The sequence below is a fragment of the Halichoerus grypus genome, chromosome 7, assembly GCF_964656455.1.
Source record: "Halichoerus grypus chromosome 7, mHalGry1.hap1.1, whole genome shotgun sequence".
Lineage (NCBI taxonomy): Eukaryota > Metazoa > Chordata > Mammalia > Carnivora > Phocidae > Halichoerus > Halichoerus grypus.
The window spans coordinates 78,876,565-78,891,023 of record NC_135718.1 but is presented as its reverse complement, the minus strand read 5'-3'; the positions used below and the strand labels follow the sequence as shown (position 1 = coordinate 78,891,023).

The 14,459-nt window shown below is 46.7% G+C and overlaps 1 protein-coding gene across 1 annotated transcript in view; it reads right to left on the bottom strand.

The window, feature by feature from the left end:
• Window positions 1-13,482, bottom strand: part of PRKG1 (protein kinase cGMP-dependent 1) — a 1,234,019-nt gene extending 1,220,537 nt beyond the window's left edge. The window contains exon 1 of the mRNA XM_036123403.2: window positions 12,765-13,482. Coding sequence (XP_035979296.1) covers window positions 12,765-13,030 — 266 coding nt within the window. The 5' untranslated portion in view covers window positions 13,031-13,482. The remainder of the gene's footprint in view (window positions 1-12,764) is intronic.
• Between the last annotated feature and the right edge of the window lie 977 nt (window positions 13,483-14,459).

Below are 14,459 nucleotides of genomic sequence, written 5' to 3'. Positions count from 1 at the left end.
AAGCACAATATGGACTTTATAAATCTGAAAAGTAAACAATGCCTCAAAGAGCGTGTTCTCATGAATACAGCTCGAGTATAAAAAAGAAATAAATAAGAACTGTCCACACGTGACTGCTACAGTCGTATGTCTGATTTTCAAAACTTCTTTCTTTAATGTAGAAAATTAACTGCGTCGATGCCACCAGCATGCCTTTTATTTTTACTAGAAAGGGCTAGGGCTCATTTATCTGACATGGAAAGTGTATGCATAATCACATAAACTGAGAAAGTCACACTGAAAATTAGCAACTTTTTCAACCTTGCACCCTCACTTTTTGGAATTTAATCCCCTACAGAAGTAAAAGACAGTTGAGAAAACGTGTACGAGAATATTAGTGGAAGCACTGTTTATACCTGCAAACAGACAAAACAAATAACCCTCCACATCCATAAGCAGGAATACACGGATACTATGGAATAGTGCGTGGCCATTAAAAATACCCACACGGACTGATCTGGAAAGAACCCTAGGAGCTATTAGTAAGCAAAAAAACAAACAAACAAAAACCCCACAGTTTACTGAAGAATATTATGGAATAATTCCACTTCAGTTAGAAAAACCAGCAAGAAACAAAAAAGTCCAAATGGGCAGGAAAGTTCTCTCTATATAAAGGTTTGCATAAACATACAGAAAAGTTAACACTGGCTGCCTGTGGAGGACAGGTGGGGAATGTTGTGGGGGGGGGTGGGAATATTAAATATTGTCTTTTACTGACAACCAGCATGCATTACTTTGGCAATTAAAACAATCAAGGAGGGATGGCTGGGTGGCTCAGTGGGTTAGCGTCTGCCTCCAGCTCAGGTCATGATCCTGGGGTCCTGGGATGCAGCCCTCCCTCCCCCCCATCGGGCTCCCTGCTCAGCGGGGGAGTCTGCTTCTCCCTCTCCCTCTGCCCCCACCTCCTCCCTCTTGCACACCCTCTCTCTCTCTCAAATAAATAAATAAAATCTTAGAAAACAAAACAATCAAGGAAGTAGACACACCCTAAGAAAAGATGAAAGTCAGCACATCTGAGATGTGGTGCACGTTCTTAAGTATCAAAAAGCGTATCCAGATTTGAACATGGTATGAACATGGTGAGAAAGAACGAATATTCTTTCTCCAATTGCTCTAATATCAAAAGCCCAGCAAGTCCACGGCATGTCTCCACTACCGTGGGCATCCCTGTGATGTTCTGAGCCAGACGGTGAGGCTGGATAACCCAAAATATTCAAGGCAGGCTACCTGAAACCCTGCCTCTCTACTTGGGGAATTTGTCTTGCTTTGATAACAAACCAGGAAGATCAGAGAAAGCAAAACATAACACTACTTACCCCCTGCTCCCTGTGTCTCACAGTGACTAGCTTTGCTTCTTCGGTCCTGTACAGAACAGAGAGAACACCCTACGTTCGATCTACCCTTCATCCCTTCTCAGGGTCCTACACTATGTAACATTTTCTTCCCTCGCCTAGAAAAAATATAAATTCTTGCCCCAAACAGCATGTTTTATGTGCTGACAGCTTCAAATACATGCACCACGGAGTTTCAAAACACGTCTTACAAAGGCAATTGGTTGTCACATAGGATATCAATTTGTGCGCTGTTTTAAATTTTCTCTATTTGCCATCTTGCAAGCTTATCTAAGTACAGTCTAACACAATATCTGAGCAAAGGAACCAATTAAAGAGGCCAAGTCATCGCATTAATTCAAAACTGACTTCTTTTGACCCAAAGTACCACTTCATGTCGGCACTGGCCCTTGGTTACTGAGGCAGACCAAAGTGAGTACATGACTCTTCGGTGTTAAATCACAAAGGATGCCATCAGCGAGACTACTTCCCTTGTGGTCCCCTGGGGGGCCTTCACAGGACAGGGGTCACAGACTGAATGAAACAGCCTCTTACAGGAAGTCTGAATGGCACTTTCCAAGGGATTATTGATCCAAAAACGTCCAGTCCATTAGAGGTGACCCACAATTTATCCCTTTGTGGTGGGTCAGACTACAGACTAGTTCCTTTTTACCCTAAAATTGTTGACAGGCAGTTTACATTTAGGGCATCCCAGGAAGAAAGAAAAAAACACGTTGTTTTTCTCTTGCAAATATTTAGATGCGTATAAGTAATCATTAACTAGATTATTCAAAAGTTTTTCTAAGAAGGACCTCACCGAGCAAGGGGCCATAGTAAGATTTACTTAATTATATTCTAGAATCACCGAAGTACCAAGAAAATCAAACAACCTATTAGAAGCTACTAGAAGTTTCCTCTAACAGTTGCTCTTTTTCTTATAATAATTGTCTTTTAGCTCTTGGGGGCGGGCGGAGAAGGGAGTAGAAAATCTCAATTCTGTCTCCTCTCACATGTATTTCTTACTACTATTAATTTTCCATTATTTCTCTCGGTTGTCTCCTCTCGGGCAAATCCGAGCCCAGAGGTCTCAGAGGGGTTTTAGGAATTTCCCTCAGACCGATATTAATGTTCAAAGACCTCTCCATGCCAAGCACTCTATTTGCCTCCCTTTTGTTAAAGGCAAACACTGCAGAAGAACACGGCGCTTGGGCTTTTTTAATACATTCCCCCAAATCACTACTTATTGGGAAATGGTTATACTACATGCATTCAGTGATAACGCTTTCCAAACACGTGAATGCTGACATTAAGAAAGTTGCATGTTTGGGAATATGTTTTCAACGCCAACCAAAGGCCATTCCCAGCTACTAGTGGTCCCAACTGCCCAAATATTATACTTCTGCTGCCATCTTGTGGTCAATTTTGAAATCTCACCCTCTCTCTCCTTCCTTCCCTCTCCCTGCAGGGCTTTTTTCTCCCTTCTGGAGGGCACCTACATCCAGATCTTAAGGACTCCCTTTCTTTAGTAGATGGGGAGACAGTCTGCATTATGCTCTAAAAGAAGCCTGCCCTGGTGTTAATTTCTTCTCCTGCCTATACGTTCCCTCCTTTCTCGTCATATTTTTCTCATTTTTCCACTAAGCATTCTCTTAACAGTAACAACTTTTAAAAAGGCTTTCTCCTCATTTAGATTAACCTAGTTTCCTACAAATCAATGAAATACAGAAATACGGGAAAATAAATTTGTCTTTTTTTTAAAAGATTTTCCCTTCCAAACTGTTTACAAATTGCATTTTTACAAAGAAAGAAAAAGAAAGAAAGAAAGAAAGAAAGAAAGAATCAGGTCTTTCCGGCTACAAAATGCCTGTCCTGGTCACCTGTGGGCCCGGTGTTATATGGCAAAGAAATTCATAAATCTCGGGGGAAATCCGATGTTTTTCTGATGATATATCCGAGTGAGTAATTCTTACCCAGACTGCTCTATCATCAGAGCAAAAGTTTATTTTATAAAAGCCACCATTCCTGCCTAGCTCTATGTCCCCCCTCTAACCCTTGTGGAGAAACTGAGTCACCAAAGATGAGCACACAGTTAACTCAGGTAGGTAGAATCTTCCAAAACAGTGTCGGGGTGAATAAGGGAACAAGCATGAAAACAATCTGCTTCATTCCTGTTGAAAATGACTTTAAGGGGTGCCTGGGTGGCTCAGTCATTCAGCATCTGCCTTCGGCTCAGGTCATGATCTCAGGGTCCTGGGACTGAGCCCCACATCGGGCTCCCTGCTCGGCGGGGAGTCTGCTTCTCCCTCTGACCCTCACCCCTGCTCGTGCTCCCTCTCTCACTCTGTCTCTCTCTCTCTCAAATAAATGAATAAAATCTTAAAAAAAAAAAAAGTGACTTTAAAACAATCCTCCTCCATCCTCTTCGGTATACTCATCTATACACCATCAATAGGTTTTGACTTTTTTCTTAAAACTTAGCCTTATCATGAGCAATAACAGCCACACAGCATGGCTTTGATGGGCTTGTTACATGTTTTCCTCAAACACTTAGTGAAATTCCTGACTGTTCATATACAATAAACTCCCTTGTGCACCACCCAGAAACATCCCTGGTGCCACCAAGAACAGGAACATCACACTTGGGGACTTGGTGCTCTGCAGTAGATGTGCTAAGTAGAGCAGAGTAAATCTAACAACCGTTGTTTATAAGTAAGTAGCTTTGAAGGTCACAGGGGTCAAGATTTTGATTTTTTAGAGGCATGGTTCAGATCAGAAGTTCTCAGACATTTTTTCTGCAGTGACTCACGAGACGGGTGACATTCCCATGTGCAACACTCTCTTGTGAACAGACATGACCGCCCGTGGATTATGTGCAACTTCCTGCCATATATTTGTAATCCCTCCAGTCCAGAAAGCCCAGCAGAATGCAAGGAAGAGGCTCTCCCGAGAGATGTCTGTGAACGCTCTTATTTCCTAAGACACAAGTAATTCACGAATTTTGACTTTCAAGCCATCACTGACTCATTTTAACCTTCAACTAATCAAATACACAGCCCTGGGTGTCAGGACCCCACAGCTGGAGCCTGCCTGAGGAAGACATAGGATGCCGTATTGACTATTTCAGAGTGGTCTTATTCTCTGCGAGGAGACTGAACTGAATAGGAACTGGCTTTATTCTCTAGAAGGTTCAGTTTTTGTTTTGTTTTGCTTTGCTCTGCTTGCTTGTTTTTGATACATTCTAGATACGTGCTGTTTTTACCCTTTCTCCAAAAATCAGCAGGGGGTGGGGGGAAAGGTACGGGAAGCTGAGGGTTTTATTTGGTTGAAATTTTTACTGTAGACAGACCTGGTTTCTACCCAGGGGTTTACAACTTAAGACATAAAAGAATGTTCTATTTTGAGAATTTTGGGCATCAGTAGCCAAGTTCCTCGTGGCCATGTGATGCACGAAATTAGCATTATCTATACCACAGGGGCAATGAGAGGCATCGAGAAAAATATTAACATGTACCCAAAGGCTTTAGATTTGCTCCTCAGACAATAATAGTAGCATATAGTTGAATAAACAGACCTACAAATACTTGTAAGCGGCAAATAGAAGTATTTTCAGGATCCCTGTAAGGTTTATGAGCAGTATTATTATTGCAGCGTTTGAGATCAGAGTGCTCGAATAAAGACACATTAAAGGATTAAAACACATTTCGAAACCCTCTCTAATTTGGACCAGAAAGGAAGAACAGTTTGAATTAGCAGCAAATCTGAAGAGTAAGTTAAGAACTATAGTTGGATACTCTTTATCACAACCAACAAGGTAATTCCTGTAGGCGTCTTTTTTTTTTTTTTTTTAAGATTTTTATTTATTTATTTGACAGAGAGAGACACAGCGAGAGAGGGGAACACAAGCAGGGGGAGCAGGAGAGGGAGAAGCAGGCTTCCTTCTGAGCAGGGAGCCCGATGTGGGGCTCGATCCCAGAACCCTGGGATCATGACCTGAGCTGAAGGCAGACGCTTAACGACTGAGCCACCCAGGCGCCCCATCCCGTAGGCGTCTTATCGGATTAACTTAATAGATAAACACTCAGAAGAAACCAGTACATCCAGGTTATCACCTTGCGGGCCAAAGTGCTACTGATGTGCTCCTACGCATAACAGAATCAACTCAAATCAACTCCCGGTATCAACAGATTAACCTTTGGGGATTAAACTAAAAACAGATAAACATACAGCTAACACAGCTAGTTCACTGGACAGGACAAATTACAGATAGTATTTTAAAACTTCCTAGTCCACATAAACTTTATATTGATTGAATTTAAAACTACACTATTTTCCCAGGTAGCATGGGTTTCTATTATATTCATATATAGGAAACAATATGGAAGTGTTCAGAATAAAAAGCAACATGATGCACAATGAAGTCTGCGATCCCCCAATAATGTTTAGTGAGCAGTGAGGAGTAAGGTTAAGAGTTTTTAAAAAGGCATTTGTTGTTTAAGAACACTAAGTAAAATAAGGAGACTACATCCACCATCCATCTTCATATAATAAAACAAGTTTATTTCAAAGATACACATTTTCTGGAAATACCCATTTTTTATAGAGCCAATATTTTAAAGTGTTTTATATTTCAATATGAACAATAGATTTTTTTTTAAACTTCAGGAAACTCAAATTGTATAATACCTGAACCGTTTGAAGTTATGATAGTTTTTAAAAGGCTAGAGTAGCATTTTGAGCAAGAACTCTGTTCTATGTTTGCTGTTTTATGATTTTTGCACATGAAACTGATCCGGCAGGAGTTACAGATATTAAGCTGGAACAGAGAAACAAGGGGACCCAAAAGAGAGAGAGATAACACAGGCAGACCCAAGAACAAAGGAAAGGAAGTGAAAAATCGTCAGTGGCTGAAAGGAGAAGGTGTACTTCCGCAAGGAGCAACAAAACTTGGTTCTCTGAACTGGTTCTGGGAAGCAATCTTGGGCTGTGTGCCCAGTACCAAGCGCAAGAATTTGACAAACTGCAAGGTGCTACAATCTATTTTATCATAACAGCCCAAGAAGTAAATGTTCCATTCTACAAAAAACTGATTTGGACCAACTAAGAGGAATTTCAAAATAAGAACTACCGTAAGTGTAAAAGTACACACACACACACACACACACACACATAACCATATACATATAGCCTTTTCTCTTCAGGGACCCAACAGTGTGGCACCAACAAAGGTAGACTCAAGGTCAGGACTCCTTTTTGACAATTCCCAAACTTCTGAGCTTTCACTTTTGTGAAACAGGATATGCTATCCCTGGTTTATCTCCAAACTCACAGTAACGTCCAAGAGCTACAAGAATCCTAGATAAGACAGGGTCCTGAACTCTGATAAGCCCATTCTCAATGGCAAATGAAAATAAGTATTCATGCTCTGAGAAACTACAAAATCACCTGAAAATCTGATCAAGAGAAAGGGTTTCAATGCACACTCAGCCTTTCCTACACTGTAGGGAGAGAGGGCACTTAGAAAACGAGGAAGAAGATAGGACATCGTTTGTTTTTTCAGGTCTGCTGGAAATAGTCTCATGAGGGTCAGTCCAATTTCTAATGAATACGTGATTAAGTGTGAACTTTCAACCTATACATAGATCAATGATTCAAATGGAGCAAGAATTCCTGGTATATTACAAATACATCTGGAAAATGTACATGATTCCAGACCCTGAGCCGATCTCGAAGCAAAGTGAATCAGTCTTAAATAAGAAGTACAGACAGATAAGTTGAAGACATCAATTCACCAAGTCTAGTCCTGATGCAAAATTAAGAAACCTGAACTATCTTCCGGGTTCCCATTTCTGCGATCCTTTAAAAGGCACTTCAGGGATAGTTTGCTCCATTTTCTCGTCACCAAAAGCAGGGTACAGCTTTGACCAACAGGAGGTGTGAAGTGCTTACGTTCAGAATCTGTCCTCTCCCAATGACATGTGGTGAGTCCCCAGAATGCTGACAAGCCATCTTGCAAAAAAACCCTCCCCTGTCCTCCTCAGCCTGACTCCCCTTAAACTCTTGTCATAAATATTACTCATCTGAGCAAACTAAATGAATGGCTTCTCCCAGAAGCTCTTAAACGATTACTGTGTTAATCTGGAAAGGATAGCCAGTTAACATATTGATATATTGTCACTTAGTAATGGATTCCTTTCAATGGGAGGGTTGGTAGGGACAAAGGGATTAGCATGAGTGGTCTGCAAGGCAAAAGGCAAAGGATATATAATGAATGGTGTCCAAAGGAGGCAACCAAGATCATGGTCACAACCATCCTATTCATCAGCCCCGCCTAGGACATAAGAAGGGTGGGAAGGAAGCAAAGAGAAAGACTGGTATATGACAATCTCAAGAGCAGGACCGCCTGAGAAAATCCCAGCGCCATGAGCACACCCAAGTGTGTGTGCTGGATACAAGAGCTTGTTGGCCACTTCTCAGGAGGTCAGTTGAGTGCTGGCTCTATGACTCTTTTAACAAAGATCCTATTCTAATTTAGGACGTTCACTGATTTCCGTTTGAAAGGACTCACCCGTAACTAAGATGGAACTTGCCCAATTCCAAGGTGATAGAGTGTTGCAGCTTAGAACTTGGGCTCTATGGATAAAGAAGATGTGGTGTGTATATATATATACACACACACACACACACACACACACACACACACACACACACACACAATGGAATATTATGCAGCCATCAAAAAGAATGAAATCTTGCCATTTGCAACGACGTGGATGGAACTGGAGGGTGTTATGCTGAGCAAAATAAGTCAATCAGAGAAAGACATGTATCATATGACCTCACTGATATGAGGAATTCTTAATCTCAGGAAACAAACTGAGGGTTGCTGGAGTGGTGGGGGGTGGGAGGGATGGGGTGGCTGGGTGATAGACACTGGGGAGGGTATGTGCTATGGTGAGCGCTGTGAAGTGTGCAAGACTGTTGAATCACAGATCTGTACCTCTGAAACAAATAATACATTATATGTTAAGAAGAAGAAGAAGAAGAAGAAGAAGAAGGAGAAGGAGAAGGAGAAGGAGAAGAAGAAGAAGAAGAAGGAGAAAAAGAAGAAGAAGATAGCAGGAAGGGAAGAATGAAGGGGGGGTAAGGAGGGGGAGATGAACCATGAGAGATGATGGACTCTGAAAAACAAACTGAGGGTTCTAGAGGGGAGGGGGGTGGGAGGATGGGTTAGCCTGGTGATGGGTATTAAAGAGGGCACGTTCTGCATGGAGCACTGGGTGTTATGCACAAACAATGAATCATGGAACACTACATCAAAAACTAATGATGTAATGTATGGTGATTAACATAACATAATAAAAAAAAAAAAGAACTTGGGCTCTAGAAACTTCAAGATTTGGGTCTGAAACTTGTCTCTCACATTTCCTGGCTGTGAGATCTCAGGCAAGTGACTTCGTCAGGACTCAGTTCGCTCTATTACCCTTGCTATTTCAAAGCACTGTGGATTTTCTCTATGAACAGTTAATAAGGTGGGCCCAGAATTCAGCTGGTACTCACTCATTTCATTGAAGTTGCTTATGTCAAAATTAGGCCAAATCCCTTGATTTAGTCTGAAGGTTAAACCAGACCTGAATTGAATGAGAGATGCAAAAAGCAATGAGCTTTCTGGGACATCCATCCCAAAGCATCCATGTCCCAGTGGAGGGAAGTTCCAGTTCCAAATGACGAATTTACATCATCAAGAATCAAGGGATTTGTGACAAGAATAGCTCAAACGTCTTTGGAATACAATTTATTGTCCCTGTTACAGATTAATATTGATTCCAGCCTGCGCTTAAGCTACTTTAAAAACAACAACAACTGTTTGCAGTCCTCTGAGCCAAATGGGCAGCCAAAATAAGGAATTGAGGGGTGTGTGTAAAAAATCCAGAGAAAGAATTCAGGATATTAGGTAATTCTTGATGTGGGGTTTATACATGCAGGGAATTGAGAGTTCACAGAAAACTATGTGAAACACTTGGACTTAACTGGCAGAAAGTGGTTTATAAATTCAAAATATCATCATCATCATCTAAAATACCCTACAGTTTTCCAAGATAATCACTTGATCCCTCCTGGGCATTTCTATGGGGTCTGAAAATGAGGACTGCAGTAAGTCGGACGTTTTCTTTTTGAACATGATCATCATATTGTACACTTGATACTTATGCTGAGCACTCAGATCTTCCCTTTCCCTAGTATAATTTTCATCTAAGCATTCCTTGGATACTTAGATCATTCCTAATGGAGATTGTGCCATATACCCTCTGTGGACACGTGGAAGTCTGGCTAATTGGACTGACTTGATTACAACAGTGAATTCTCCCATTTCCTCTCACTGCAATAAATGCTTAAGATATTTTTGTCACCTATTATGTAAATATTTTAGATTGCCATCATTTTCTAAAACAGTGCTTGGAGGCAAAAGCTCTTTCATCATTCTGCTCACCAGACAGACTCCTGTACTTTCAATGTACGTGCCTTGTTCGTATAAAAACCGCATGTCCTAGGAAAGTTTGAAATGAACTCATGAATAGCTATCACTCAAATTCTATAGCAACTGCAAATGAGCATTAGCTTCACAGTAAAGCAGTCTCTTCAGCCCCAGCAAGCCCATCAGGATGGCATGAGGGTGCCTGAGGTGATGAAATACCTCATCCGCAAATCGAAGTATCTGAAGAGTAGAAAATACACTTTATTTTGAGAGCCTCTTGTTTGCTGTTAAAGGTTGGCTCTCAGAAATACTTTTTAAATGATCTCCTTCCTTGACCAGACTCAAGTGTCTGACCAATAATTAAATTGCTATTGTCTCTTTAAGGACTAGGATGAGTACCTGATTCCAATGGTTACTCTCCCCATATATTATACCTGTCAAAATTCTTTAAACTCTAATGAGTCAGCTTGCCGAAAATACACCCCAGGCTCCCATTTGAAAGTATAAAAAAACTAAGTGCTGAGTGGGGAAAAGTTTACCCTCAATCCCAGCGTAAATCAGAGCAGAGAGGAAGCAGGAAAAGGGCTCCACTTTCTTTAGACACAAAAGTGCGCTGACCTCTACTTCGCCTGCCCACGCAGAGGCTGAAGGCTCCTACCCCTAACACCAAAGTGCTGGGGGCCGGGGGGTGGTAGGAAAGGGAGCAGGACGTGTGCAAAGGACAGACCAGCCATTTCCTCCCAGTGCCTACAAACCGTCCTCTCATTCCTAGAGAGATTTGCTCGCCCAGGAGAATAAAAGCGCCTCTGAGAGCCAGCTCCCCAGTGAGAGTGGACGCAGGGTGGGGAGAGTTTCCTCCCGGGCCCTTGCAGAGCCTGGTGAAACCGCCCCCGTGCCGCGGAGGACGGCTGGCTCCTCGGTAGGGGCACAGCCCAGACCCAGGGATCTGAAATTCCAAAAATGCGATAAAGCCCCGGCCGGCCCGTCGGCCCCGGAGGCGAGCAGCTGCCGGGTGACCGCTGATGAAGGGGCTCCTTAAGGAGGTGGGCAGATTGATTCCAGCTGCCGAGCGAGGGGCAGGGCAGCGGCCGCGGAATGCGCAGCCCCGCGCCGCCGGAGCCTCAGCCCAGCCCCGGGGCCTCAGGCCAGCCCCGGGGGCAGCCGCTTCCCCACCGAGGGCAAGGCCAGAGAGGGGCGGCGGCTGCAGTCTGGGCCTGGCAGCAGGAAGGATGCCATCGTTCCGCCGGGTAGGGGCTTTCGAGGCGGGCTGGGCCAAAAGGTGCCATGTGCAGTGTCCCTGTGCAAGTGGAGTGTCCCTCAGGGATCTGAAAACTGTCTCCCTAGACGTCGGTTCAGAACGGGCCCAACGGTCCAGAAGCGAATCCTGTCTGGCTGGTTCCTGTTTTTCTCCCCGGCCCACTCCCAGCTCCCGGCGCTCTTCTAACAGCTCCTCACCCCTCCCTGCCCAGCCTCCGGCGCTCCCCTCCCCCACCACACAGGAACACTAATCAATGCACCGGGGAGACAGACAAGGAAGGGGTGCAGAGGCAGAGTGGGGGGCCGTGGGGGCGGCCTGGATGGACGCTGGACAAGAACACATGCCCTTTAGAAGTGCTGGCCTCCAAGTCAGAGAGCGAAGGGGGAGGGACTCAAGTGAGGGGTCCCCTGAGAGCCCCAAACTCAGACACCAAGTGATCTAAGAAGAGGGAAGGGGGTAAGAGGTAGGCGGGCATGAAGGCACGCCTAATGGAATATTCAATATCCTGCGAAATGCACTTTCGGCGGTGCGCTTCCAGAGACTAAAAGCCAGTAATGGGCTCTGGAGTCTGCACTTCCTCTCGCTAATGTCCAGAGGCGCGTTAATGCGGCAGCCAATCGATCAGCCTTCTCCGGTGAAGGCGGCGAGGGGGGTTGCAAGAGCTTCCCACTTGTGGCCAAAGTCGCCCGGCCTCCTCTGCACGCCGCCACCGCGCGACACCCAAATTTGAACGGGCAGGACTGGACTCTCCAAGTGTCCGGGAGAGGAAAAGAAGGAGCCTGGAGGCGCCCAGAGAAGCAGTCCCTCTCCCCCTTCACCCCAACTTTTCCACGGAAAAGCTTTCGCGGGGGGCAGCCTTGTCCACCCTGGGACACGGCTGGCCGGTGGCCCCCAAACCTGCTCTAGGCACAAGGTCACCGAGTCGCCTCCAAGCCCAGGGCAGCCCCAGGTGTGGGCCTTTTGGGAAGGTCCAGAAAGTGGGGTTTCTTTGCAATTTCTTGCTGACATCACAGCTGCCTGGAAAGTGACCCTGTGAATAAACCTCTCCCGGTCTCCCCACCCCGGAGGCCGGATCCCGGCAGCGGAGACGCGCCCCCCGTCCCGCCTCCCCACGCCCCTGCACCGTCCCCGCAGGGCTGCGGCGCTGGGCGAGTCCAGTCCCTCCGCCGAACCCGACCCCGTCCGGCCTCTGCCGCCCCTCCCCCCGGACGCCCGCGCGGCCCCACGGCGCACGCCCCGCGGCCTGGGTCTGGGGTCGCCTCGGGGAGCCCTGCGGCCCCGGGACGCGCGCGCGGCTCGGTCCGGGCGAGGCCGATCCCGCCGCGCTGCGCGGAGGGAGAGCGGCGCGACCGCAGCCGGGTGCGGGGCGGCCGAGTTAGCGGCGCGAGCAAACTTTCCGTCTCCTCCCCACCCCCACGCCACCGGGGCGCGTCTCCCCGAGGAGCTCGCCTTTCCCAGCCCGGCAGAGCCCGGCGCGGCACGTGACGGGCGGCAACAAAACTAAACCCTTCCCAGGCCCCGGGCCGCTGGGGCACCCCACTCCGCGCGGCGGCGAGCAGGGGGCGCCCCGCGCTGCCCGCACCCCCGCCGACCCCCCCTCCGCGCGCACCCCCCTCCCGAGAGGGGCCTGGGCTCCGGGCCGCCGCGCCCGGCCCGCGCCTACCTCTCGGACTTGGTGAACTTCCGGAACGCCTGTCGGAGGTCGTGGAAGGAGCGGTAGGTCTGCGGCTCGGCCGAGATGCCCTGCGCCCGGGTGGTGCGCGGCCCGATGTGCGGCGAGGGCGCGGGCAGCACCGACTGGCATTTGTGCAGCTTCCTCTTCAGCTCCTGGATCTCCTCCTCCTTCTCCGACAGCCGCTTCTCCAGCTCCTTGATCCTCTCCTCCTTGAGCATGAGAATCTTGGCAAAGTCTTCCTCCAGCTCGCTCATTTTCGCCCGGAGCCCCTCCGCGAAACTTTCCTCGGGCGCGGCCGGACGCCGGCCGGGGGAGGCGAGCGCGGCGAGGGAGCCGAGGGGGGCGCCGAGTGCGAGCGCGCGCGGCAGCGCTGCCCCCGGAGCGGCCGGCGGGCGCGGGGAGCCGCTGTCTGCGAGCCCCTTCTGCGGAGTGGACTTAAAAGCTCCGAGGGGACGATGAGACGTCTAAAAGCGGTGGAGAGGAGAGGCAGAGTGCTAATCCCCAGCCTCTCGGGGGACTAGGTGATTATCTTTCATTGAGAAACCAATTAGAGCTGCCCGGCCTCCCCTGAGACCCCCCTCCCCCGTCCCCTTTCCCAGTCGCTCCGTGAGAACCCCGCGCGCGCCACCCCACCGACAGCCTGGCTTCCAGCTGGAGGGTTGGACCAGAGAGCCGGGTCTCACCCCATCACACAGTAATCACTCTTCCACGCTATATGGTACCAAAGGGAAGGGGTGGGGTGGGGGGAGCTTTATGCCACTTGATCCTTGAAATAGCAACAATTACCATGTGATCTGGCAGATGACGCAGCGCTTGTAACTGGAGCCTAAAGACTTGGTGGGGTGTGTGTGAGAGACAGTGTGAGATATTTCATAAATATTAGACTGCCTTTGAGTCAGTAACCTGCATAAACTCATCTTCGTTTTCACTTTTTACTTCTCTTCTGCTCTGGATAAGGTAGGGTGTGTGTTTGTGTGTGTGTTTGTGTGTGTGTGTGTGTGTGTGTGTGTATTTCTCTTACTGTGCAGCCCTGTGCTTGTGACCCCAGGGAATAAGAATGACAGGGCAATAGCAATTCCAACTTTTTTCAGCATAAAATTTTACTGGGAATAGTGAACCTTTGGTAGGAAAGTGGAATGAGTATGCATATGGTAATGAGCCAAAGGTTTGGCGGGGTGGAGGGAAGGCCATTCTGCTATAAACTTCTTAGAGCCTGGATTTTATTTCATCTGCTACAGTTAAAATGTGTATACGAGCATCCAGATTATATCACGACATCGTCTTCCACGCCTCGCCCCTACCAGCGCCAATTTTGGGGGGAAAATTGCATCTGTAATCTGTTTTTCCCTTACCTGTGCATCCACCCCCTCAGCCTCTGCTAAAGGGATTGTTCTGCCTCTTTGAGCCTGAGTATTTGCTAATGCCTAAAATTTACTTTTCTTATCTATTGTGTGTGTCACAGAGAGCATCTTCATCACATAAATCATTGTGTGAGTTTATCTGTGACTGTGGGAGGAGCATGTCTCCAGGTAATGATCAACAGAATAGTAAATCTTTTTTTAAAGGGAAAAAAAATAGATGCAGACTAAGATACCAAAGGACTTTCTCTGAAACAGTAACTTCCCTTTAAAAGAAAGATCAATGTACAACCACTGGCTACTTATTAAAAAAAAAAAAAAAATC